This window comes from Gallinula chloropus (assembly GCF_964237585.1).
Source record: "Gallinula chloropus genome assembly, chromosome: 5".
Lineage (NCBI taxonomy): Eukaryota > Metazoa > Chordata > Aves > Gruiformes > Rallidae > Gallinula > Gallinula chloropus.
Window position 1 is genome coordinate 47,436,967 of NC_140090.1, and position 27,081 is coordinate 47,464,047.

Consider the following 27,081-nt stretch of genomic DNA (forward strand, 5'->3'; position numbering starts at 1 on the left):
CAGTTTATTTCCTTACGTTAATTGTCAGTCACCAATCACTTACATATAACTGTCAAAACATGGCTAGTATCAAACCTAATATACCACCTACAAAAATAAACATAGCTGGTAATGAAGATGGTTCAGAGAAATATACTCACCTCTAATACGGAAAGAAAATTCAGTTTGAGCTTGTCAGTTTTATTTACCCAGAATCTTAAGTATGAATCAACTTCTCAATGAAAATGGCAAAATTTAACTTCCTGTGGCTTGCTTTATTATCCTCTGTTCAAGTTTAGTTTCTCTTCTGGGAATTCACATAACCACCTTCCGAGGGTTATCTGCCTTGCTAGCTTTGCATACTGAATCTGTTCTCCTTTCCTGTTGTGGAAAAAAACAGTCTGGTACGGCACAGCTGTGAGCACAGGGCAGCCACAATGAATTTTTTTCTTAATTTATTTTGTTCTTTGGTAGTGGGAGCAATGACAGTCATTTGTAAAGCGCCTTGTTTTGTTCCCTAAAGTCATTTACCACTGAAGAAGCCTCCTCTGCTGGGGTGGAGCAGAGCAGCATATTGCACTTCACTGCCAGAGGAACACCCAGAGAACTTTCCATAATGTACAGTCTCTACAGAGCAGGCAAATACCCAACTCCTTGTCTTATGCAAACCCAATACGAAATAGTGTAGAGTATTTTTTTTCCTATTGGGATCTGAAGCTAGCACATCAACCTTGATGCTATTCCTTACTCCAGCCTCCTGCAGAAACATAGGGTGCAAAGTAAGTGGGAAAATGCCCATAATTGATTGATTATGCAATTACTGTAGGCTTAACCATACTCTTTGCTGATGGAGAGCTTTCTGCCTGCAGGTGACTCCCTGGAGTCTTGCCCATTGCTTGTAAGCAGGGAGGCACCTGTAGGCATGGATATGTCCATGCATGTTAAACCTATTTAAGTCTATACTATGTATTAAGAGCTACAGCTAGTGGGCCAAGAGGGAAGATCCCTTTCGGCTTATTGTCATGGGTGTGTGTCTCTGCTAAATGCAGTGCTTGGCTTGCTTTCGTAGGGAACAGATTTCAATGTGCTGCAGCTCATTTATGACCTGCAGCTAAACCTAGTTTAGTTTGAACCACAAAGGCACAGGTTCTTCATTACTTAGATTTGTGAGGAAGTTAATTTGGTACTGTTGGGTTTCTTGATTGTTGGTTTGGTTTGGGTTTTTTGTTGGTTTTGTGGGGTTTTTCTGAAAGACAGAGATTGTGAGGTCTTATACTGCAGAAAAACGTTGCCTTGTTTGATAACTGTACCAGTCAGGTAGTGGAAAGGGCTTTTGCGTAGCACAGAAATAGCTTATTTCCGAGTGGGACACCAGTCCTTCACTTTGACTGATGTTCCCATTGTAGCTCTGCTCCAAGCACTCATCTGCAATCTCTGCTCGGAAGGATCGGTTCTCCTCTGTTGACCACCACTTCCTGCAGTTAGGTCTCTCTAGCTGGTGTTTTTTGCCTGTGAGGAGCCACGAAGTTGTATAACTTGTGGAAAGAGCAGAGATAACAGTAAGCACCCATCTATTCTTCTTTTCCATCCCTTCGGGATGTCCGGGTGTCCCTCAGTTAGAATTCTTCTCCAGATAAGATAGTGGAGGTGTCACTGCGGGGCAGTCAGGCCAGAAAACAATAGCGGGTTGAGTCCAAAAAACAAGATTGATCAATAGTATGTCTCCCTTGTCAATAAGGGGCAGAGCTGCTCTACGGAGGTCAAGGCTGGAGCTGTACCCTACATCCCTCCAGCTTCTTCCTCTGATAGCTGTCCTGGAAGTTTATCACACTTGCTCTTCAGAAAGCTTGAGGTCAGAAGCTCCATCGAGAGGAAGGCTGTGAGAGCCACAGCATTTGTGAGTGCTTTCAAGCATCTGCTACTTGACTGGTAACTGTTCCTTGGCTGAGTGGGATGTTCCAGTACTTGTTTTTCTGTATCTGCTTCATCATCCAGTTGCAGCCAGTGTCTTCGATGGGTGAGTAAAGAGGCATTGCTTTCAAGCTTATTTCCGTTTGCTGGCTCCAAGGTTCGTGTTGAGCCTTGGTGGTGTTAGGTGAAAGATCAGAAGATGTGAGAAATACCCTTCTTCTTTGAAGGCGGGGTAAAATTCTTTCCAATGACACAGACATTTCTGTCCCATGCTCTCATACTGGGACGGTCTCTGCTGCTGAGGAACTGTGGGATTTTCCTCTCACTTTGGAGAAGACACTCCATGAGTAGATATTATGCTACTTTTTCACCCGCTTCTTTGACAAATCTTTACTGAATTTAGTGTCATAATGCAGTGCTGTTCGTTTCATTGCTTAGTTGGGCCAGAGCAGAGACCTCCATCTACACGATACACGCAGGATTGATCTCTCTGCAGAACTGTGGGCTTACAAATGCTTGCTAGAACCCAATTTGCCATCCAATATATGTGCTAGGGTGTCAGCTAGAGAAATAACGATATCATCAAGGTTACAAATTGAAAAGCTTTACTTAATAGTTAATGCTTGTCAGGCTGAATAGTTCAGGCCACTCAAGAAGTATTGGGGAGGAAAAAAATTGAGCCAAGAAAAATGAAAAACAGAGGGAGTTGAAGACAGTTATACATCTTGTGCTAAGCCCCCGTGCTTTCACTGTTTGGGGAGAAGAGATGAGAGGTTGATTGGTTGCTTCTCTATTTTTTATGGAGCTTTTTCCTTAAAAGCTCGAATTAGTTTTCAGTTAACTGTGTTACCAAAGACTCTGTGGTGTCTGCAGGGGGGGATTGTCTTGGGGCAGCCCTGGCAATCCAGGGGTGGTTGTGAGGGTCTGCAGTGTTTGAAAGAGCACTGACCGCTTTTTCTGCTCATCTTCCTCCCTTTCACTCCTGCCTGAAGCTCTCAGAGAGATGAGAGATGGGAGGGTGTGCTATCCCGTTCCCCTGAAATTCCTTCTTCCTGCTCCCTCTGAGCTGCTGCATGTTCATCTCGGTAGATTTTGTGTATAAATTATCTCCTGTCTGTTTAGGAGACAATGTGATCTCCCTGGGAGATTGTTTTCAGAGTCTATCTACAAAGGATGTTTCATAAAGTTAATTATACTATGTGAAAGCTAATGAGAGTGTGTATTTTTGGTGCTGCCCAGCTGGGAAGCTGACAGGGCATTCCTCGCTTTGCTTCGATCGGCTTTTAACGACACTAAAACCTTTTAATCTTAGTCAGTGACTCACCCTAAGGCTGTACCAAGTCATCTCATGGAAACCAAGTTATGCTAAGGGAAGCCCAGAGGAAGCTCTGGTCAGCTGTCTGCATAGAAAAAAAGTAGAACCCTCCATAGAACTCCTGTGGCAAGAAGTCAAGCAAGCTGCTAGAGGATGGGATTTAAGAATGCTGCTGCTGTCTGCAGCTGTGGAGAGGCAGGGGGCGTCAGGTGAAATGGAGAGCTCAGGAGGGATTGCCTGGTGAATCGCATCAGAGATTTCCTGCTGTGGTCCCCTCCTCTGCTGCTCAGGAGAACTAAGAAGGGCTGGGAATGAATCTGCTCCTCTGCATACCTCCTGAATCATGGTGCTAGAGGTTCCCATCCTAACCCAGACTGCGCTCCCTGTGCCAGTGCACAGCTCTGCAGTGCTCTTAGGCCTACAGTAGCTCTTCCTGCCTCTTTTATGCTGCAACTGAAACATGTTCGGGCTGAGGATGGTGGAAGAATGTTTGTCAGGAGAGGCATTGTATTGTGACAAGACATGGGACAGATGTTTACAGGGGGTAGAGTGAAATGAGGGTGGCTTAAGTCCATTCTCTGAAACACTTGCAGTTCCTACTTTAAAGCTAATGAAGCAAATCAAAATAACGAACTAAGAAGGTTTGTCTGCATCCAGATAGAAACAATATTACATCTCCCTCCACCCAAATTTTGTCACATTGTGTGATATAAGTAAAAGAGAGTGTGCTATTTTAGAAGTTAAATGTGTAGAAGGTAGAAGGTATTCTGGTCTGAGATGTGTTTAATCAGAATGATTGGTTTTATTAGCCTAATTTTAGCAAATGGTAATCAATTCTCCCTACTCAAGATAGTATTAGCATTTATTTTACTTAATAGGGAATAGCTGGTCGCGGGTAAGTGGTGCTTAATTGGGTATTAAATGTAAGTGAAAATGAAACCTGGACTTGCAGTGAAGTGGCTGCCAAATCAGGGTTAATTAGGAGAAGACTGGAAATGTAATGAACACTTAAATTCCTTTTTTTCCCCTTCCCTATGGTATTCTTATGTTTTAATTGTTTGCAGAAGGTTTGGAAAGGCCGCTGAAAAGGGATGTGCTCCTTGAGCACTGCCTGAACAGACACATGCATATCAGGAGGTCCACATTTCCATCTTGCCATCACAAGCACTCCACTCACAAACATCTCATCTCCTGTGGAGATGCTTGCAGGTGCTCAGTTAGTGCTTGAACAAAGAGTGGATGTCTTGGGCTAGACCCAGTGCTCCCAGGACATATTTTCTACAGCAAAATCACTACCTGGACCTCAGATCTGCTTTTATTGTTGGGTTTCTTCCCCTGTCATAATCTAAAGCAGCAAACAGCAAGTCAGACTGTTGCATAATGTTGTAATAGCTTTGTAAATTTACTGCTTCTTCCAAGACATTGAAGGCGAGCTGTCAGAATTTTCCATAAGGCAATTAGTTAGCTGGTATTGCCGCTTCTCCCCGGGGATCTCTATCTATCACAATGATCCTGTTAAGTCAGGAATAGAATAAATTATTTTGCATTCATTTCAATTATCAGCCAACAACTTGATTTGATACCTACGGGATGTTCTCTCTTGTCTCTTCCTGCGTGTCTCAGCCCTGGACCCCTGCTCCGCCTACATCAGCCTGAATGAGCCCTGGAGGAACACCGACCATCAGATCAACGGTTCCCATGGCCAGCCGACGTGCGACAATCAAATCGACGGGGAGTGGTATCGCTTCACTGGCATGGCTGGCGACGCGATGCCCACCTTCTGCATCCCAGAGAACCACTGTGGCACTCACGCTCCCATTTGGCTGAATGGCAGCCACCCGCGGGAGTCGGATGGCATCGTCCCACGCCAAGCCTGTGCCAGCTTCAATGGGAACTGCTGCCTTTGGAATACCACGATCGATGTCAAGGCGTGTCCGGGCGGGTACTATGTGTATCACTTAACCAAGCCCAGCGTTTGTTTCCATGCGTACTGTGGGCGTAAGTAACTGCTGAGGTGGCTTTTCTCAACCCCCTTTGTCCCTGTGATGTAGGAGAGGTAGTGACCGTCCACATGCCTGAGAGAGCGATGGCAACAGGTTTCTGACTTTCTCACCCAGAGCCGTGTCAGGTGACACGGCGTGGATGGTAGTCTGTTTGTAGGAGAGCGAGTTTGAAGGTTTCACCGACAGGAATTCTATCAAGCCTTTGTTGAACTAGTGGAAATCTGTAGCTGCCGGGGCCACGGTGATTTAATGCTCTCAGTGGGCCCTGTGGTTTGTCTTGGCATGCTACCAAAGCCAAAATTTGCATCTCAGACTTACGGTAATTAAACTAGATTGTTTCTCATCAGCTTCAGTGCTTCAGCTAATGTGGGCTAGGACTGCAACTGATGGACAAGGCACAGGACATGAAGCTGACTGTACAAATACAGTATTTTTGGTGCATGCTCAGTAGTTTGTGCTGACAACATTCTTGTTGTGCCCTAGATTTTTATGACATCTGTGATGTGGCGGATTGCCAGGGCTCCTGCCTGGACACCAGTGACTGCACGTGCTCCCAGGGGACAACGCTAGGACCCGATGGACAGACATGTCTTGGTAAGGGTGGAAATAACTTGTGTCACTTACTGAAGTTTTCTTTCCCCTTTGTTTCCTTGCTCACATCTCAATCAATTGTCTTACCAAGCAGTATAAAAAATAAAAAGTATCCTGAGAGGAGTCTTTCCCCTTGCTGCCTGGCACAGGTCTTTGATTCTGTAAATGGTTCTAGCTGATCAAGCTCAGAGGGTGGTGATTAGTGGAGCAGAATCTGACTGGAGACCTGTGACTAGCGGTGTTCCCCAGGGCTCAGTGTTGGGTCCAGTCCTGTTTAATATCTTCATTGACGACCTTGATGACGGAACAGCATCCACCCTCAGCAAGTACACCGATGATACAGAGCTGGGAGGAGTGGCTGACACGCAGCCATCCAGCAAGACCTGGACAGGCTGGAAAGCTGGGCAGGGAGAAACCAGATGAGGTTCAACAAAAGCAAGTGTAGAGTCTTGCACCTGGGAAGGAATAACCACTTGTATCAGTACAGGCTGGGGGATTACCTGCTGGAGAAGAGCTCAGTGGAGAAGGACTTGGGGGTCCTGGTAAGTGACAGGTTGGCCATGAGCCAGCAGTTTGCACTGGTGGCTAAGAGAGCCAATGGGATCCTGGGGTGTATCAGGATGGCCAGCAGGTCAAAGGAGGTGATCCTCCCCCTCTACTCTGCCCTAGTCAGGCCCCACCTGGAGTATTGTGTCCAGTTCTGGGGTCCCTGGTATAAAAAGGACAGGGATCTCCTGGAGAGAGTCCAGAGGAGGGCTACAAAGATGATGAAGGGCCTGGAGCATCTCCCCTATGAGGAAAGGCTGAGTGAGCTGGGACTGTTCAGCCTGGAGAAAAGAAGACTAAGGGGGGGACCTTATTAATGTTTATAAATATCTGAAGTATGGGATGCAGGGGGAAATGGGCAGCCCCTTTTCAGTGGTCTGTGGAGACAGGACAAGGGGCAATGGCTGCAAGTTGGAGCACAGGAAGTTCCGCACCAACATGCAGAAGAACTTCTTCACAGTAAGGGTGACAGAGCCCTGGGACAGGCTGCCCAGGGAGGTGGTGGAGTCTCCATCTCTGGAGATATCCAAGACCTGTCTGGACGCCTATCTGTGCAATATGAGCTCGGGAGCCTGCCTTGGCAGGGGGGTTGGACCCAATGATCTCTTGAGGTCCCTTCCAACCCTCATGATTCTATGATCTCTCCTCCCAGAGTGAGATAAGAAATCTCATGGCTGAATACATTCCGGTGCCCTGGGAGCTATGCATGCACAGGGGCTAGATCTGCTTTCTGTGTGGTCCAGCTGCAGAAGGCTGCAGCTTCCCTGCCAGAAGCAGAGTCTCTGTGCAGGATCACAGTACAGCCTCATTTGTATTCAGAAAGGCTGTGCAGTCTGTCATTAGAGACTTCCTCTCACCAGCTCTGTCAAATGCTTCTTTCCTCCAAGAAAAGTTTTATCTGTGTGGCGTAAGGCTGTGCACTAAACTTCACCCTGCTTACTGCCCTAGTGGGGCACTGCCCAGGGTTTGAGGAGAGCCGGAGGATTGCGTGTCACAGCGCAGATGCAGTGGTTCTAGGCAGGGGGCTGGCACATAGGGACTACACTGCAGAGGCTGCCAACACCAGGAGAGAGGTAGAGGGACATAAGTGAGCACAGAGCAGGAAAGGTCAGCTCAGGGAGTTGTGAGGGAATCCCCCTGAACCCCTGAGGAGAGAATAGTTGTGCTTGTGTGGTGCTGGGAGGAAGAGCACCTGGGCTGCGGGGTCTTAGCTGCAGCCATGCAAGGGGATGGCTGCTAGGGAGCTGTGAAGCCATACTGATGGGTAGGAAGAAGTGACAGGAAGGAGCAAGGGGTGCTGGTGTTCAGGGGAAGTGAGATCTTGTCTTTGTCTTTGAGGCTTGATTTGGTGGAGAATTTGAGAGTAGAGTTGATCTGCAGGCCACGTGACAGCTGAGTTTCTTCCATACTGACAAAGCAGGCGTGGGTGGTTTCTTTCTTCACACTCCTCATGTCTGTGGGCATCAGGGTAGGGGCCACAGTCGGTACAATCTGTGGCGAGCGCAGCCTGGCCCTGAAGCAGATTTACACTTGCTCGCACTGATTCTACAGAGCGGGTCTGCTAAAGCTGCTCCGCACCTCTGCGGCCGAGTGGCTGACATAGCGCTCTCAGCTAATTAAAAGCATCTACTGGCTGCTTCTCTGTGAGACTCCCAGGCACAGAAGTGCCCTTGACAAGCACCAGCACTCAATAAGTGTGTGGCAGGCTTGCAGGAAATGATTTCCTGCAGCAGGGAGGCGTGCAGGAGTCCAGCATGCGCTGGAGCTGCTGTCTTCCCCTCGCACCAGGCAGGAATTGTGCAGTGTGGCTTCTCTTTATGATAAACCAGATGGCACACCACCTCTGCTGTCGTAAGCACACTGCTTTGCCTACCTGCAGCCTCTCTTGCTGTGTGGCTTGCTCATCTTTCTAGTGACTGAGTAATGTGCTGAGTAATGTAATCACCTACCTGAGAGCAGCCATGCCAGCCTTCCGGAGAAACTACATAAACCTGTACGAGCTTTTCCTATGTTCCTACTATCCGTCCTTTCCCAGCTTCACCTAAGAGGGCGGTTGAAGATGCTGCACCAATGTTAAACAGCTGTGTCTGTGAACCTCCCTGCCCTAGGCTGACTTCCTTTCGGGACGCTATATCCTTTGAATCCCAGAGTAGAACTCCTGATCCCAAGTTATATTTTCATTTGCAAACTTATGTAGAGGTTGATCCATGACTTTACATCATGGATCCCTCATTGCCTCTGACCTCTTAAATACCTGCATTCCATGGTGGACTTAAGCCATGGTTCAAAGCAGTCCAGTGCTCTCCTAGCCCAGTCTTAAGAAAACCAGGCTGCGTCCCAAAAGTGCTGGCTGTCACTGGCACAGAAGGGCAGGGATGGATCTGCTGTGTGTTGGAGGACTGCCAAGGTGAATTGCTGGGTGCAGCCGTTGACCAAGACAAGCTCTAGGACCTTCTAACAGCATCTCTGTGCTAGTAGCCCCTTCCTTCTTCACCCTCTGTTTTTAAGCAGCTTTAGTTTTATTGTTGGAAGGGAAAGCCTGTCACCTTTGTGAAATGGGAAGGATCTCTGTGTGTCTCCTGGATGTGCATCCTACATCCCAAAGCAGGGTGCCAGCCATTTCTTTGGCTAAAAATACTCCATTCACATCACTCGTGAAAGAGACACCACCAGCAGCTGCGAGCTGCAGCTACTGTGTATGTGTGGGACCACTTCTGCCTAAGCGAGCTCATCTCTGACCTGTCTCTTCAAATGCTATTTTTCCTTTTTCTTGGTTTTAAGCTTCTGACATCTAGTAAATGGTAACTTCTAAGCTGTTTTGCTGAAACCCCATGTGAGCCTTGATTGATAACCTCAGCGTTCTGGCCTGCCTAAGAGAATTGTTAGTTTTGTGGCTCAACAATAGCAGTGACTGTCCCTTCCTTTGTATTTGATTCATTTTTTGTACACGGAGATTGAATCAGGTTGATGAATGTGAATCTCATAACAAAGTACCTTTCAAAAGAAAAAGAAATGACAGAAACTTTAGCCTTTAAAACAGGGAAAATTAGGAGGATTTTTCAGAGCTTTACAAAGTGATTGAAATGCATATGCTGTGCTTTTCCCTCAATAAAGACTCTCAGCACCCTGGGGGGCTCTAATCTAGAGCTGGATGCAGCCAGCTGCAGGAATGTGACACAGGTACTATTCACGGGTAAATGGTTTCAGGTTATAAAAACTCAGTCCAAGCCTGTTACAAGGTTAGTCTTTATCCAGAGCCCTCTTGAGAAAATGTGGTATGCCGGCTCAGGCACTCCTCTTGCCTCTGAGCTGGGAAAGAAAGAGACACAGCTCTGTGAAGGGCTGCAGAAGGACAGAGCAGCTGTTGTGGGGGGCATCATGGAGCAGAGGAGCTGAGTCCTCAACAGGAGTAGCTCAGAACTGAGCTCTTGGGCTCATCTTTGGTACGGAGCCTCTGAGCAGCTAAAGGTTGTGGTGGCTCAGTTTAGGGCTCACCATGGTGAGCTGACATTTCTGTTCTGCAAGGGCACTGGAACTTTCCAGGACTGAGAGCAGCCAGTGCTGGGGCAGAGCTGCCTGGGCGGTGATGTTTCTCATGATGTAACTTCTCTTGGGGAAGCTTCCTGGCATTCTTAAAGATGTTTTGGTTTGATTTCAGCTTTGTTTATATGTTCACACTTGTTTGTGATTCTTGTGGTGTTTTCTTCTTTTTAAATAAGGGGATTGCTGTAGGATAGTGGGCCTCCTGTAGCGGCAGTGGGTGTGGTGCTAAAACTGGGTTTCTTTTTGGCTGATTCTGGTATTCACCTAGCTTCACCTTGTGCTGAAGTCACGGTAACTTCATTTTAATGCCTTTGTGTGAGCGGAATGGGGAATAGCTTAGCCTGAGAAAATACATGAAAACCTCATCTCCCTCAGCATGTAGAACCGGTTTGGAAATTTCCTAGTGGGACTGTGTCCATCTTCACGCTGAAGTGGCGGATGTGTGCATGCTGCCTTTCCCCCTGGGTTTGCTCTGCTCCTGAGAGAGATGCAGCATGGCAAAACACTGCTACTGCCAGCAGATAGCAGTCTGGCATTTAGTACAATTAATCATCTCTGCTGTCCTGATCCAGGTCACAGGGCCAGGACAGCCACTCCACGTAGCATCCCCTTTTGGTATTTACCATGGGAGGAACACGCATTCTGACAGTGTGCTCTTTGCAGATGAAAACGAGTGTGAACAGAACAATGGAGGCTGCAGCGAGTTTTGTGTTAACCTGAAGAACTCCTACCGCTGTGAGTGCGGGATCGGGCGCACGCTGGGAAGCGATGGGAAAACCTGCGAAGGTGAGGTTTCAGCTGCCACTGTCTGCTGGGAACCATACAAACCATTCCCCTTCCCTCGCAGCGCTACTTCTCTCTTGGCTCCTTGCAGCTGGGATTAAATGTCACTCATATCCACCTGTGTGCTTGCCAGCAGTGGTGTTACAGGAATATCCTTCTAATCAAGGCAGAGGAGTCTCCTTGTTTATTCTCCCTGCCTTGTTCCTTTCTGCTAGGATTTGCTCGTATTTATCTCTGTGGGGGTTAGAGGCAGCAGTGGATGTGGAAGACTGGTTGTCCAGACAGATCTAGTTATTGCTGGAGATGCTGGGATTTGGCTCTAGAGATTTGTATGATGGCTGTGTGGGGGCAGATCAAGCACTGCTGGGTTTGGACAGCTAGTATTCAAGGCAGCATTGTGACATTAGACTAGAGCATGAGGTGCTTTGATCATAGAGGAGAGAGGAAGCAAGTCCGCAAGCAGAGGCTAGATTTGAGGTTAGGGCTGCTTTTCAACTGTGTATTTTTTGTAAGTGGTTAGTTGTGGGCTCTGCTGTGTGCAGCTGCTACAGCTGCTTCCCAGGGGTGGCACAGCCAGGTTGAAAACCCTTGATGAGTTTAGATTGGTAGCCTGGCAGTGGCTTCTAGACCACATTGTAGTTTTGATCTATTGTCTCCATCCCATGTACAAACATCTTGAAGCAGAAATATGAAAACCCAGCAAAAAGTTTACTTGTGCCTGATGTTTCTATGCTCAGCTGTGACAAGGGCGGTGCCCCCTCACAGGCAGAGCTGCTGCTGTGTGTTCCACAGGTACCTTTGGAACCTCTGACAAGAATAATAGCTACAGGCATGCCTCACTTCTGAGGACCTGATTGCCAGAGGGGAATACAACTGCAGCCTGCTTGCAGCCTTACGTTAGCTGCTGTGTGGCAGGCATCCATGGTGCAGGGAGAGAGGGATTGCTGGTATGGTTTTGGGCTTGACTCCACCCTTCTTTACGGTCCTCTGACAGATGGCTCCAAGTTGCAGTTTTTACCCCTGTTTTCCCCCTCTTTGATACCAAAGCAGATTTCATCTCACTTCTGTGAAAATCTCCTCTCTGAGGTCTGTTAATAAAACATCATTCATCCAGACAGGGACGTTTCCCTGGGGAAAGCTGCTGTGTGGAGTGCTCCTTGTCATATGGGGCCAAGAGTAGCCCATGGGCTTTGTCCCTTCTGCATCCAGCACTGAGTTGGTGAGGTGTCACGTAAACCTGCTGTGTGGCAGCTTTTATTTCTCAGCACTGCACTCTTCTGACAGGGCTGGAATAGCCTGTGCTTGGAAACTCATTTGTTTCTGCCATTCCTGACGCTGGATTTTAGGGCCTTTGATAGATCATTTAATTTCCCCTTCTGATGTAAGAAAATTAAGGGTTAAGACTGTACAAAGTATACGCCACCTCAAGCATCCTTGACAGTATGTTTTGAAACTATAGTAACCAGGGTGGGATCTCTCAGCGGACAAAGGATTTAGAACAATAGGACCATTCCAAGTATTCTTTCCCTGTTATGAGTGTATATAAAATACATCTAGCCTTGGAATAGTATCAAGAAATAGCATATCCTCAGCTAACCTGTGCTGATTTTAATACTAAAATTTACACCGCTTGGTGAATAATGAACATGCTAATTAGAGGACCTCCCAAAATGTTTGAAAGATAAAATAAAATGCATATGTAGGATGGGGGCGAATGAAAGGTGGATAACAACGTTTCAGAATACCAGTCAGCTGGGGTTTGTTACTATAAAAAAGGGATCTCTGGATGCATTTGACGTGCCAGCTGGTGTTGGATGCCTGGCAGCCTGCTCTGCAGATGAGAAATAAACACAAATCATCTCACCTCTGTGTATTGATTGGCTCTTTGCACAGCAGGTGGGGGGAAAATGGAGATTTGGGGCGACACTTTTGTAAGAAGAATGGTGCTTTTCATGAGTTTTAACACTGCTGCAGGGGATTTTTACAATCTTGTTAGTGAGTTTTATTTCTAAAGATGTGCCCTTGGCTTTGAGAGCTGTGTGTGTTGGTAAAAAGAACAAGGGCAAAATATTTAGCTTGATTACATGAACCTGGTGTGTCTGGATAGGGTTCAGAGTACCTCAAAATTTCCCCTAGAATACTTCTGACTCATGTGTAGTGTTCAGGCTGCTGTCTTCCATGCAACGTGTAGGACTGAGTTTGGGATTTCCATTCTTTTCCTTACATTTCAGTGAAGACCCTGTAGTCGTTTGCGGTGGCAGGCTTAGGGAGAAGTATTTTGTACTTATGATTTGTTTATAGGTACTGTTGTTTTACTGGGAGCATCTAGCAGGATTCACCCCAAAGGGTTAAATGCTCCAGTGGTCAAGGTTATTTTTTTAAAAAGTTATGGTATTCTGTTATGCTGACAAGTGGCCTTGCTTGCCTTAGGTTTTCAGGTCTTCAGAGTGTGTTTGGATGGCCTTCCAGGCTCTTTTCTGCAGTTGTAGGAATTTGTTTTACACAAAAATGCAGCTCCTCAGAGAATTTCCTCATCTGAACAGATAAGACATGGCAAATCCCCCAATTAGCTGTGCTGCCCTCTCTCCTCTGTGCTTCGGAGCAGGGGAGCATTAGGAGGGATCTCAACCTTCTACCATGAACTTGTGTCATTCTGTCCCTGTGCTAAAGCACCTCAGGGTAGCCAACCTCTAAGCCTAAAGCTCACAAACTAGCCAAATGTCTGTTAAATAAACCCCTATGAGCAGAGTTTTTTCTTGGCCTGCGAAGGGGATGCAGAAATCCAGTACTCTCACCTCCATCACAGCATGGGCAAAGAGCTACCTGCCAATCTGTTCTCCCTGAGGCAAACCTCAGGGCTTTAATGCTAGTGATGAGAAAAGGAGTGAGAATGGTTACACATGGTAGAAGTTTTAAGGGGATTTTTCGTTTCCCCCACCTTTTTGAAGTAAGAAACAACATGAGAATACAGTTGAAGAGACTGTTTCAGAAGTTAGGGAGGGCCAAGCTGAAGGTTGCCCATTCAGCCTCCTTATGTGTGTCAGTTTCAGCATGTGATTTCAGTTTTTTCACAGAATTCCTTAACTTCATGGTGAAATGACAAACATGGGAAATCATGCAATTAAAAACAGGTGGCCACCGCATTTTCTTGAGGGCAAGCACTGTGCCCTCAAGCTCTGTGGTGCTCATACTGCTTGTTAGTCAGCAAGGAGCATGGGTTGGGGCCACACAGCCCCTGGTGAGCAGCATTTGCTAACTTTCCTTTGTTTTGCAGAAATTGAAGGCTGCCACAATAACAACGGAGGCTGCAGCCATACCTGTATTGAAGTGGAAGACACGTACCAATGTGAATGTCCGAGAGGACTTGTTCTGTCAGAAGACAACCACACATGCCAAGGTAAGTCAACAAAAGCTCCCTGACATCCTCTGTCCTCTGGAAATCAAAGGTGCATGTGGAAGAACTTTTCTTCTTGTTGTGTTCCTTTACTCTGTCCTTTCCAGTTTGGTTAATGGAGCTTTGCCATTAATGACAGACTAGCCAAAACTGAGAGCCTGGGGACATTGCTGCTTTTTACCAGACAGGAGAACAGAGACATGGGACCCAGCTGGGTGTGTCTTGCATCACAGGCGGTTTTGGCAGTGCTCACTTATAATTAAGATTGCTTAACATCTCCTATTATATTGCTCTGCTTCAGCTGTGTGTGTGTTTGACAGATTTATTTTATTAGAACAGAAATCTTCTGTGCTTCAAACTGGGCTTTTAAAATACAAGCTGAAGTGGTTCAGTCCCTTCTGAGAACGGGGTTAAAGAAAGAGGGGTTTTATTTCACCCCAAGAATCTTGGTAGCCATTCCAGTAAGCATTCCTGGGCACTAGTTCTGATACTAGGTGTTTCTCCAATCCCTTGGAAAAGCGCCCAAGATAGCATCTGAAAACTGACTGTTGCTTCTGCTGCATAGCAGCAAGGGCAGTGTTCTCTTTGGAAGACCTTCGCTCTATTCCTGCCTCCAGGGATTCCTTCTGGCCACCTCGCACCTGTAGTGCCCACATGGAATAAATGTATTCCCTGTTTTGGGTTGCAAGAGCTGAGCAAGATTTCCTTTGCAAATACACTGAAGCTCCCAAGGGTCAATTTAACTGTAGCAGTGAGTGCAGGGAGGACCAGGGGAAGTTCCTGTGAGACAATACCCATGAGCCGGTGTCACCTGGTGATGTCAGTGTTACAAAGTGCCCGGACATGATGTAGAGGAACAGATCCAGCCTGCATGTTGGCCAACAGCAAAGGTGTGCCTCAGAGAGAAAGTTGGAATGGTTCTATTTGATTAAATTCCTACCTTTTAAGGAAGGTGTTTTAGAAATGCAGGGCACTGTTTCCAGAGATAAGCACTGCACGCTTGGGATTCAGCACTGCTTACTGCTCCAGCAGAGCCAGGTGGGGAGGAGGAGACGGGGATTTCTGAGAGCTGTGATTATACTTAGTGATTGAAGGTCTGATTGATGGATAGAGGCCAGAAAAAGAGCCGTGTTCTTCAATCCTGGCTCCCTGAGGCAACCCCAGCAGGGTTAAGAAGGCCATGCATTTCCCAGCCAGTGTTTCTCCTGCTCCTGAGGCTGCTAATGAGAGCAGCAGCGCTGCTGGGTGCCAAGCTGGAGCTTGGGATATGGCATCTCATAAAGCGAGATTGCTTTACTTTTGCATTTTGTGAATTTATGTCCCCACGCAGTGGTCTGCGATTTTGAGCAGATTGGACAGAACACAGCTAGAACTGCACCATGCAATTTTCTGTGGCACCTAATCAGATTTATAGTGGTACAATTAACAGTGCAGGGCAAGCACAGTTGCCTGAAGCAATTGGATCTGTAGCCTATCAACCCTCCCCTACACCGTCTCTACATTCAGAACAAACATTAATAATCTTCCTCAGAAAGCACAGCCCTGGCTATAATTTTCCCACAAAGAAACCAGCCAACAGAATACTTGGAATTTTACTGACCATCTTCTTTATGAAGTGTGATGGTGAAATGCTTCTCTCCCCTTTCCCATGTCCAAGCGTTGTGCGCAGCTCAGCGGGGGACAATGGTGTGGTTTATGTCTGCAGCAGTGGTTCAGTGCTCCAGCACCGGAGAGCCCGTTCTGCTGAGCAGCCTGTGCAATAAGATAACCCCTGCTCCAAGCAGCAGTACATTGAATGGCCAAGGAAGGAGCCGCAGGCTGGGTAAGGGACACGGTGCCAGCAATAGCAGACAGCAAAATGAGTGTTGGACTTGGCCCAGAAACTTCGTACCAGGGTGAGGGTGCTTGCAGTTGGTGCAAAGCAGGGTTTAAAATGGTAGTGAGGAGGCTTCCCCAGCACTTACAGATGTATGAGGGGGAAAAACCAAAACATTTGACTGGCAAAGACTGAGTGAGGCTCTAGGGGCTGGGGTGAGCCCAGGGCAAGGATGCTGGCAGCAAGTCAGGAGACTGCAGCTCGCCGAACAGATGCAAGAAGTTGGGAACAAAAGAGGATTCCTTGGCACCCAGGATAACTCATTTCTGCTGGGCATCTCTATCCTGGCAGCGGGACCTCCCCGCTTGTCTGCATACAGTCATGGTGACCTTGCGAGCTCCTTTTCCGGTCCCCCATGATGCCGTTGCTGGCAGTCTGTCGTGAGGGAATCGGGCCTGCTCAGTGCTGACTGACGCCGGTGCGCAAGGTCTCTGCTTGCAGCACCACGGTGAAACTGGGAGAACTGAAACACTTCTCTCAGCATTGATTACTCTTCTGTGTACAGTGTTGAGGGTAGTTCGAATTATGTTGCTAGTTGCTCTGCTACGGTTAGTGTAAGGAGTTTCCCAGAGTGTTTTCCCAACCCTTGACTTGAATCAAAAGGAGTGGATCTGCTCACAGGTTTGTTTCTGTGCCCAGGTGGTGGAGTGCTCAGATGAGTTCTGTAGTACCAGACCAGAGGTTAGATAGGTGTCTCCTCCCTGTTTGTCAATCAAAGGCATTTAGACAGCCTCAACCAAACTGGTCCTGAATTTTAGAGAATTGCAGCTGGGATCCAAACTCTCTTGCCCTGAATGACACCTCTATAAAAGCATTACGTTTTCTTATGCATGGAGCCACCAGAACAGTGAAGCTTTAAAACCAAATGAGCCAGTCAGTCCTCCAAAGGGTATTCATCTCTGCTGTGTACTCTGTTCTCCAAGTCCCTTTATCTCCTTGGGAGCTCTGCCATTAACATGCTCAGCTATTCCTGCTTGCCTCCTGCTGTGGATGGAGAAGAAGTTAAGGTAATTCTTAGTTCTCTCGTTCTGTTTTCACCCGGCAATGTCATTAGGAGAGCACATTGCTTTGGGCACACTGCACACACTTTAGCATATCACCTTGAAAAGATCAACATTCAATAAGAAGAGTGCTCCCTGTAGGTACACAGTAGCTGTTACAGGTACCTTAGCTGGGACAGGAGTATTTAAGGGGGGTAGAAGGCATGCTTTAGCAGTATGTCTCCTGTCCAAAACCCAGAATCCTGGATGATATAATTAAGGGAAGGCAGATCATATGAACATCAAGGATTGGGACTGTAATTAATTTTAGAAGTCTCAGGGATCTGTTAGATTTACAAAAAGTTTTATTGTGTGGTTTTAAAATGTAATAAATAGAAACTCTGGAGGAGGTTTGTTTTTCTGGCTAAGGAGATCCCGGAATATATGCCCCGGTACGCTTGTCCTGTATCTAACTGAATAGATATGTTTGCACCCAAGGAATATATGTAGCAATTGCTTTTTTATTGAAGAGTATTCCCATTTCTTTTTCATTGTGTCCAATCTCTCTGCTTTCTCCCTGTTAAGTAATGAAATTTTAATTCAGAAAAGCTCACATGGAGATCTGTATTAAAATTCAAAGGTTGGAAGGAGGAGGGATGAACGAGCTAATGGGATTTGTTTGTCAGAGTAGGGTTTATTGCTTATAAAATATTATTATAGCATTTTGAGGTGCTTTCATTTTAGCTCAGCATCGACATGGAATTACTCTGCCTTGTTTTGACATGTTCTGGGTTTGATGTAAAACCTGATAAAAGGTCTTAAAAAAATGGCTTTGCCTGGGGTGCTGTGAATTTGATATCCATATCTGAGAAAGGCTCTTCCCAGGACATAACGGTGCAGGAGATAGCAATCGAACCTGTGCTGAGTATTAAGTAGAGCTGGAAATACTGCATAGCTTAAGTTTCTGCTGCAGTCATTGTTGCCTTTTGTGGTATCACTGTGGCAGGAGAATTTGGGGCAGTGGTAGCTTGGGAAGTTTGTGCTTTGTAGATGGGAATGTAAAATAGTTAGATTGCTATGGTTCAATAGCACATAAATGTCGCATAAGATTTCCCTTTCTTTCCCCCAGTAGTATTGGTATAGTCCTTTCCCCATCTACAGATCCTCCTTGATAGTCCCTGATACTGATAGTCCCTCCTAGTTTTGTAGGGCAGACTGTTATTCTGGGGATTTTTCTTGTAGTTCCAGTGCTGTGCAAGTCCAGCTCTATTGAGGTGAGCATTCCAAAGGATCTGGTTGGAGGCCTGGACCTTTCCCTCATCAACACTTCCTGCAAAGGAGTGTCCAATGGCACTCACGTCAACATCCATTTCTCCTTGAAGTCCTGCGGCACTGTTGTGGACGTATGTATACCCCTTGCTGTTCTGTCTCTTGGGATCTCTCAGGTTTGGGGACTTGGTTATACCTTACTTGGGGAATAAAGCTGAGTTAGCTGTACCATCGGAGTAGTTTCCTGTATTGCCCTCAGACTAGATCTGGGGTGGCTTCCCAAAGTAGGAGAGCTTGTTCCACCTCTGCTCCAGTGGTGTTTGCCTGTCAGCAGGTATACTGCTTACTGCTAACCTAGTGCTTCACACGGGCGGTTTCACCATCAGTATGGTGCAGAAAGCACAAGTGCTGTCACTCTGCATCCTCCTGTTAAGACAGAATCTGGTCCCCTGATAGTGCTTCAAAGGTTATAGTGGCAGGTGGCCAGGAACCCAAACAGCTCATCTTAGCAGGTGGGTAGCAATTGGAAGCAAATTCTTCTGCTTCATGCAAAGTACAGTGCATTGAAGTTGACAGCAAACTGATAGAGGTTGTAGGTAAAGATGAACATCATTCTGATTGCACCCTATAAATTCACAAGCTGTACTTTCAGCGATGAGTTTCCTGAATGAGGTAAACTCAGCTGCTAGTCTGGACTCAGAGAGGTCTTTCTCAGTGATCTCTGCTTTTCCTTCAACTCCCTTCTTTGCTGCAGGTAATAAATGATAAGATCATTGCCACCAACCTGGTGACCGGCTTGCCAAAGCAGACCCCAGGAAGCAATGGGGACATCATTGTCCGCACCAGCAAGCTGCTGATCCCAGTGACCTGTGAGTTCCCACGCCGGTACACCATCTCTGAAGGTTATGTACCCAACCTCAAGAACTCTCCCTTGGAAATCATGAGCCGCAACCAGGGCGTCTTTCCCTTCACTCTTGAGATCTTCAAAGACAAAGACTTTGATGAACCCTACAGGGGTGCTCCTCCCACCCTCAAGCTTCGGGACTCTCTGTACTTTGGGATCGAACCCTTGGTACATGTCAATGGACTAGAGACACTGGTAGAGAGCTGCTTTGCCACTCCCACCTCAAAAATCGATGAGATCCTGAAGTACTACCTGATCCAAGACGGGTGCGTTTGCTGTTCCCTCTCTTGTTGGCTGTTAGATGGAAATTGGCAGCAGGACTAAGTTGCATTGCCTGTGACACGGGAGCACTGTCACTCCTCTGCGGTAGCCTCTCTGCGGTGCTCCTGGGGATCACCAGCAGCCAGGCCTTTTAGCCGTCAAGCTGAAACCACCTGTCCCATCAGAAGTGATTGAGAGAAACAGTGGGAGGCAGTGAAAGAGGTTACTCTGAGTGCAGCCTTTACAGGACATATTTCCCTGTAACTAGCCATGTGGATAATTAAGTTGGCTCCTGTAGAAAAGATATCTTTTCTGCTGTCCTCTCTCTGCCAACCTGCAGAGTGCCAAACCAATCGGCAGAACCCCCTGATGGCCATATGCCACTGCCACGCAGCCGCTGCAGCGGCTGGAGCAAGTTTCTTAATTTTCCTATAATGCCCTTATTGTAGCATGAGCCAGGCAGCTCTGTGACCAGTCCTGGTTGGAGCTCTGGGACCTCCCCTTGTGCTCTCTGATGCCTGTCAACACAGTCAGCTTAGGGTCCCGCAGTTTGGCTGTAATTTTCTGAGGCGTTTGGGGTTAGCAATCTTTCCAGGATATGCGAGCAAAAAAACCCAGGGTGGATCTGTGGGCTCACTGTAGTGGGTTTTGAGGAGCGTTGCTGTGGCTCCTAAGATGCCCCCTGTTTTCAGATGCTTGTTTGGCTGCTATTGTGCCAGGGCATGACATTGCTGTGGAGCATTTGCATCCAGCAGTGCCTGGCAGCTCAACCAGATGTGGCTGTGGAAATGTCACAGTTGGGAACCAGCCTATTATCCTTTAGGGAGGAAAGTCCAGCCAGAGTAATACCTGAGACTTACTCGCGTGCCATAGCCCGTCAGTCAAGGGACTGTGCTTGTATAAGTCCCGTCTTCTCTCTGCCAAACCATCTAATGAGAACAACAACTATTTTCTCAGCTGCCAGGCGAAATCATCCACCATTACAGCTGGTGATGACAAGTCCCATGTGATTGTCCTGTAGCAAAGGGGTGCCGCAGAGCGCAGTGCGCAAAAACACTGTTTTCATTTCCTCCTGCCTGAGGTTTCTGCTTTAACTTGCTTTCCCTCCATCCCGGGCTGCAGTCCTTCGTGCCCAACACTTCTGGGGTTTATGAGCAGATTTGTAATGGAGGGATTGATTTATCGACTCCCTGGCTTGGCTGTTCCTGTGGACCCTTCACAGAGTCAAGGCTTCAAACATTCATTCATTTCTCACCATGAGTGAAAATGATGGGATTCAAAACAGTGGCCAAACCCTGAGCTGAAGGGAGAAGGCAGAAAATGTCATCTCTTGAATTCACCATGCACTAGTTGGAGGATTTATGGCACCAGCAGCCCCTCTGGTACAGTTATCCTGCAGAGGGCATTAAAACTTCACTGAAGGGAAAAGTTGGGCTGGAGTTGGCTGGCTGGAGCCTCGTCCAGCCTACTCAGCTCTCCAGCCGTCACTGCAGGCCCCAGTGTTGCCAGACATGCCAGCCCCTGTGCGCTGTGCTCTCCTGAAATCAAACCCCTCAGGTAGACCAAAGGCTAATGATGTGCTAGTGAGCTAACTGGAGTTCTTTGTTTCTCTGTGTACTTGCAGCAATTAAAAAGTAAAATTAGCTGAATACACTGCAGGTTTGTCCCTGCTCCAAACAGTTCTGTAATAACCCAGCTTCCTTCCATCAACCCAAAAGCCCAAGGCAATAAAGATGGAGTATTTAAATCAGTTGGATTACGCAGGATCAGACCTGCAGGAGCTAACTGCAGCTTCTGGAGGGAAACACTGTTTTAATTCATGGGGATATACCTTAGACCAAAGGATGAGAAAATTCCCTCTCCCGCTTTCTTCCCTGTTAATGCCTTGTAGGCAAGAGGTGTGAGCTGCCTTCTGTGGGGCTCTCCCTCTGCTGATGTGAATCAGGATTTTCCCTGCCTGCTGTCTCTGTAGTACCCTGCTGCCAGCCCAGCCAGCCCCAAAGCTGCTCTCCTGCTTCTGATCTCGTTCTTCCTCTGTCTCAAAAGAAAAATAAACAAAAGGCATTGACCAATGGCACAGGCGATAACACTGCAGCTCTCTGGGGCATCTGGAGCAAGGTCACGTCCTGAGGGCAATACCTTGTAATCTGATGCCGTCTGGAGCTGTGATTTATCCAAGCATTACATAGTTAAGGTAGTTCTGATGCAGGCTTATCTCATTAGACCTCTAGCTGCCCCTTGTTTGTAGGCTGAGATGGGTATTTTATACTCCAAGCTCAACTTTCTACCTTGCAACTCTCCTGTAAGAGGGCCAGAGTGTGGCTCCCGGCGCACAGCTGCTCTCTGCTCCCCTAATCTAAGCACCTTATGTGCAGGAAAAGGTCATTTTCCCCAAATCCTGACCAGCATCAATCATTTTCCTTCTATACCTGTGCTGCCTGCCTCTTCTCACCTCTCCAAGGTGGGAAGCAGGGTCTGGGGGTTTCTCAGGAGGGTAGGACGTGATATGTCCCCATGCACAATGCAGAAGGGTTTGACCCTATATCTCAGGAGGATTCTGATCCCTCTCATGCCCCAACGCATTTGTCAGACCCTTCTGTAAGATATGCTTTGGGGTATTGGTAGGGATTCCATGTATCCCTGGTCCCTCCTTGTTCTTCCATTTTCCTTCTCCCTAGCCTTGAACCAGTGGAATTCCTGCCAGTGGTGTGGGGAACCTTTGGAGAACCTGGGATTTAGGAGTCAGTCTGAGTCAGTGTCTAAGAATCATCACAGTTTGTATGTACACAAATGAGGACCTGCCTACGAGCTGAGTCCATGACCCCAAAGCTTGGTCAGTCATTTATAAAACATCTTTAACTGTCATTCCTTACCATTGGATGCCTACTTCTAAAAGGAGTTTTATCCCAAGCAGCTTAGTGTTCCATCTCAAGAGGAGGAACCTACGGCAGGTTTTCAGGACTTACAATACTAATTCATTAGCTCCCCTTGGATGGCTCTGTGTGTTTGCCTGGGCAAGCGCTGCAGACAGGGATGTCCCTTCAGAGCGTGACCTCCGCTGGCTGAGAGGAGCTACAGAAATACAAGGTGGTGAACAGCATGCTGGGATCAGACGGGTGCTTAGTGCTCCCCTGGGCATACACAGCATACATAGCAGAAGGGCAGCTCAGGGAGGGAGTGCAGTAGGCTGCCGCCCACAGAGCTGAGTCAGCCCAGCAGTCCTAGAGATTTCTGAATACGTGTTCTAGTGAAAGCAGAGCTCACATATAGATGTGAGGCTTGCTGCTGTTTGATAACTGAACGTGTCCAACATCAGGATATTCTGATGATGCCGTGCATATTTCTGGGGTGACGATGGAAGCTAATGGCTGCTGCAAGAGTAGGGCTTCCAGCTGTCACCCCATTACCTTTGTCTCTTCCACCACCACTTTTTTTTGTTAATATCTTGCATGTCCCACATTGCTGGAATTAACTTGCTGGAAAGGACAAGCTGCATCGTCATGCCCCTCAAGACGCCTAAGGCTTTGCAACAGGCACCAGTCATTATCAAGTCACCATAAATTTTTGTCTTGCCATTTCTCCGTCAAACTCTAAATCAGTTGGAATAGTTTATAAATAGACTGCATCCAGGATGGAACTTTTCGTAAAAGTAGTTTATTTTCAGGCAGTTCTGCAAGGCTATTGCGTGACTGCGTAGTGCTGGGGATGGAGAAATCGGAAGTAGGAATGTGAGCTCTAGAGAATTTGAGCTGTCTGATCAAGTCCATCAGAAGGGAGACTGTAAATGATGTAAACCAAAGTAGATCTTGATTATTTATTTTAAATCATCTGTGATATTTTAGTAACGTGGGTAACAGCTCATTCATTTTAAGCGTGATTTATGTGCATATTTATGTGTATGCAGAAAGTACATAATACATTATATACTGTCTAACAAGTCTGTTGATGGCTGCAGACTGTTGCACAGGGAGGTGAGATGAGGACAGACTTGCCTGCAGCTCTCTGGCAGTCACTCCGCCAAGGGGACTGGACCACGTCCTACCAGCTCTCTGCTGCTGAGCTGTTCGTTGTCTGGAGATGCTATTATCATCGCTGGTGATTTTCCCTGAATTTTCTCCTCTGGCCAAAGAGGAAGTAACATGGATGGTAGCATAGCTTGGGACAGCCAAGCCCTCCTTCCCTTTCTGTAGTTAAATAGGCTGGGATGTTTTTTTTCCCCTCTTTCTTTTTCCATTTCTGAGAAACCCATTAAAGTTTATCCCTCTGCTTTCCTCAGCTGCGTTTCTGATGATTCGGTGAAACAGTACACATCAAAGGACCACCTTGCCAAGCATTTCCAAGTTCCCGTCTTCAAGTTTGTGGGCAAAGACAACAAGGTAAGCTCATGCCCCACCTCTTAGATATTGCATCAGCCCTGGTCAGACTGAAAGAGTCTCCGCACAGAGCTGGCTGTCTTACAGTGTGAAGGGGAGGAATGGCTGGGCCAAGGCAGATGCTGCTGTGCCTGTCCCAGCAGTTGTGCCTTTCAGGAGTTTGACATAGGTACTTTAAGGGATAAAGGGATGAAAACAACTGAAATTAAATAAAATATGAGGGACAGTTGTGGAATAGCAATGCCATAGCAGGTTAAAATCACTGTTGTGTCCAGGGTAGTCTTGGTGGAACCTTGTGTGCTGGGTGAGAGAAGTGCTCCCAGTCAACAATCAGAATCCTGGGGTATGTTACGCAGTTTCCAGTCTTTAAAACAAAGCAGCATATAGTTTTGAAACTCTTCCACCTTATATCTTCTCTAGCTCTTGTGAGTACAGATGCCAGGTTTCCAGATACGAGGCCACCATACTGTTTAGTTCCATGTGAAACCAACCCATCCAGGCTTGTGGCACTCTAGGGCAGAAGCATTCTAGTGGGAGGTCAGTTGAAGGATAATGCTGTTTTCCTAATGCTTTCCTTTTCCATGCTGGAAGAAATCAGGTCTTTCAGTCACCATTGTTATGCTCAGCCAATGCTGCTTGCTCCAAAAGGCATCAAGGTGCCTTTCCAGGCCCCAGAGAGTCTCATTAGGATTAAATCGCATGAGATATTTCAAAATTCAGAGATTTTGCTTGGCTGGCTGATTGCCCCTGCTGCTTCCATCCTGTATCCTCCTGGCCTGTGCAGTGGATTCTGCTACAAACTTCACCACCGACTAAACGTTCACAAATATTTGCTTTCCTGATTGCTCCTTGCAAGGATCTTGCTTGCTCTCCTTGTCATTTAGAGGGCAAGAGAGCAGCAGCCCTGTTGCTTTCTGCCTTTACTGTGCAGAAAGAGAAGGCAGCCGTCTCGCTGCCCTTGGTGTTCTCCTCCTCCCCTCAGCTGCCAGTCTCATTGTCTTATCAGCCTGCGTTTTCCTCCTTTGCCCCACAGCTGCCTAGCTTTATGTTTTCTCAGCTCATATCAGCTTCTCTTGTGCATTTCTATTGGTCCATCTCATTGTGAGGCTTCACATATTCTTGCTCTGCTTCCTACCACACGGCTCCTACAAGTCCATGCAAGCTCTCCCAAGCTTATTCCTGGCATTTTCATCCCTTCCTCTGGAGTACCATTTTGTGCCTTTACATTGCCCGCCTGGTCCTTGGCTAATAGACAGACACCATGCTCTGACATCTCAGCTGGACGCTCTGGAAAACCTGCCCTTTCCTGGGTGCACAGGAGAACAGATGGAGCAGGCAGTTGAGCTGTGGATGGCGATGGTGGATGAAGACCTTGTTGATGCAGGGACAGAGATGGCTGTGCCGTGGGAGTGGTGTCTCTGGTGCTGTCTGAGAGCTGGCAGCACTGCTGGTGTGGTTCCCAGAGCTGCATGCTGACTTGGCCTGCTGTCTCGCCACCCTCCAGGAGGTGTTCTTGCATTGCCGCATCCTCGTGTGCGGGGCACTGGACGAGAGCTCGCGCTGCGCCCAGGGCTGCCGGAGACGGGTGCGCAGGTCGGCTGCGACGGAGGAGGAGGAGGAGGAAGAGAAGGGATCTGGTCACATGGCAAACCACATCCTGACAGGTGGCCCCATCAGAATTGACTTTGACGACTAACACCCACCCACTACAACAGCATCTCTGCCTGAGACCAACCTTCCTTACTGATGTCTTCTTTCATGATTGTTTGAGAAGAGAGAGGTATTTGGTAAAGCCCCACTTGAACCCCAGGACATTTGTTTCCCTAACTGCCTGATGATTATTTGCGAAGTATACTGGGCGTGCGAGGCAGACCTCTGAGAGCAACCCGAACTGCAGAACAGTTTGGTTTTTACCTGCATCTCTTCCCAACAACCCTTCAGTTGAAGGGCCCCTGTTGCTTTGTGTTACCCAACTTTGTCTTTCCTCACATCCGCTTGGACTGTTTGTCCTTGACTAAACAAATGTTACTCAAGCCCTTTCACCAGGCAGTACAAATAGTATTGTAGCTGAACACGTTTGCTGTGCAGTTCTGTGATTCATGCTGAAGCTTTTAGGGACAGCCATTAATAAAAACACACATAAACATATATACGTTGTAATGTTTAAGTTCCTTGGAGCTATAAACCAGTTTGTTGCTACAGGCACCTAAAGCTCGGGTCCATCACAGGCACATTTAAATGCTGTTTTTTAAATAGTAAAACGTATTTAATGAATCTTGATTTCTTTAGGGTCTTTTGATAATTGCATGCAGTTTAACAGTGTTTCCTCTTGTAATTAGTGTATTGTTCATTTCCTCGTTCTTCTCCCTGCCCTGTGAAAAATGTGGTGCCTTTCTTAAGTCCTAGAGCACCTTGATTGTAAGAAAACCACCATTAAACACCTATAAACACCCCCCCTCCCAAAGTGTGCTGCTACCAAGTCTTTGTTTGAAAGGTGTAACACTTTACCCTGGCCTGGGGAGGCTGTGGCTCTGACAGAGGAGTGACAGGAAAGCACAGTAAGTATTGGTAGCCATTGTTTGTCATGCGGGCAGTTCTCGGGACAAGGTGGTTTATCCCAAGTGAGCCTGGTGATGGGAGGCACGGCAGCGGTGCTTGAGTGGGCATCCTTGGTGGGTGAGAGCAGCCAGGGACACGATTGCTGGTGGTCACAGTTTAACCCGGCCACAGCTGAAACAGCCACTCGCTCCCCTCACATTGGGATGGGGGCGAGAAGTGGAAACAAGTAAAACTCGTGAGTGGAGAAAGGGTAGGTAATTTGGACAGAAAAGGAAGAGAAGAACAAAGATAAAGGAATGTACAAAACAAGTGCTGCTCACCACCCTGAACTGATGCCCAGCCATGGCACCCCTCCAACTAGCCCCCCAGTTATACCCAGAGCACGACGCCATATGGTGTGGAATATCCCTTGGGGCAGCTGGGGTCATCTGTCCTGGCCATGTCCCCTCCCAGTCCTTGGGCACCCCCAACTGCCTTCTTGGCAGGGCACTGTGAAAAACTTTCCTTTTAGTGTAAATGTTGCCCAGAACAACCAATATATCAGCATGTTATCAACATCATTCTCGTGCTAAATCCAAACCCCAGTACTATACCTGCTGCTAGGAAGAGAATTAATTAACTCTACCCCAGCCAAAACCAGGACAAGGGGTGTTGGCAGCAGCATCATGCTTGTCAGGAAACCCTTTGGGCTGTCCAGCTCCTTCTGAAGAAATTATAACAGATGATCAGCTTGTGTTCCTCTGGGCTTTGTTCAGGAGCAGCAGGAGTGCTGTGTGGTGAAGGGTTAGAAGTGT

General features: G+C 47.3%; 1 protein-coding gene across 1 annotated transcript; it reads left to right on the forward strand.

The window, feature by feature from the left end:
- Positions 1-1,932: 1,932 nt before the first annotated feature.
- On the forward strand, positions 1,933-26,180 carry OIT3 (oncoprotein induced transcript 3; the record flags this gene model as incomplete). The annotated part of the gene is made up of 9 exons (XM_084264397.1): positions 1,933-1,996; positions 4,829-5,203; positions 5,692-5,802; positions 10,552-10,674; positions 13,946-14,068; positions 18,164-18,324; positions 18,945-19,360; positions 23,632-23,731; positions 25,233-26,180. The coding sequence occupies 9 exons, from the start codon at positions 1,933-1,935 to the stop codon at positions 25,422-25,424; spliced, it is 1,665 nt and encodes a 554-aa protein (XP_084120523.1). The 3' UTR covers positions 25,425-26,180.
- Positions 26,181-27,081: the final 901 nt, after the last annotated feature.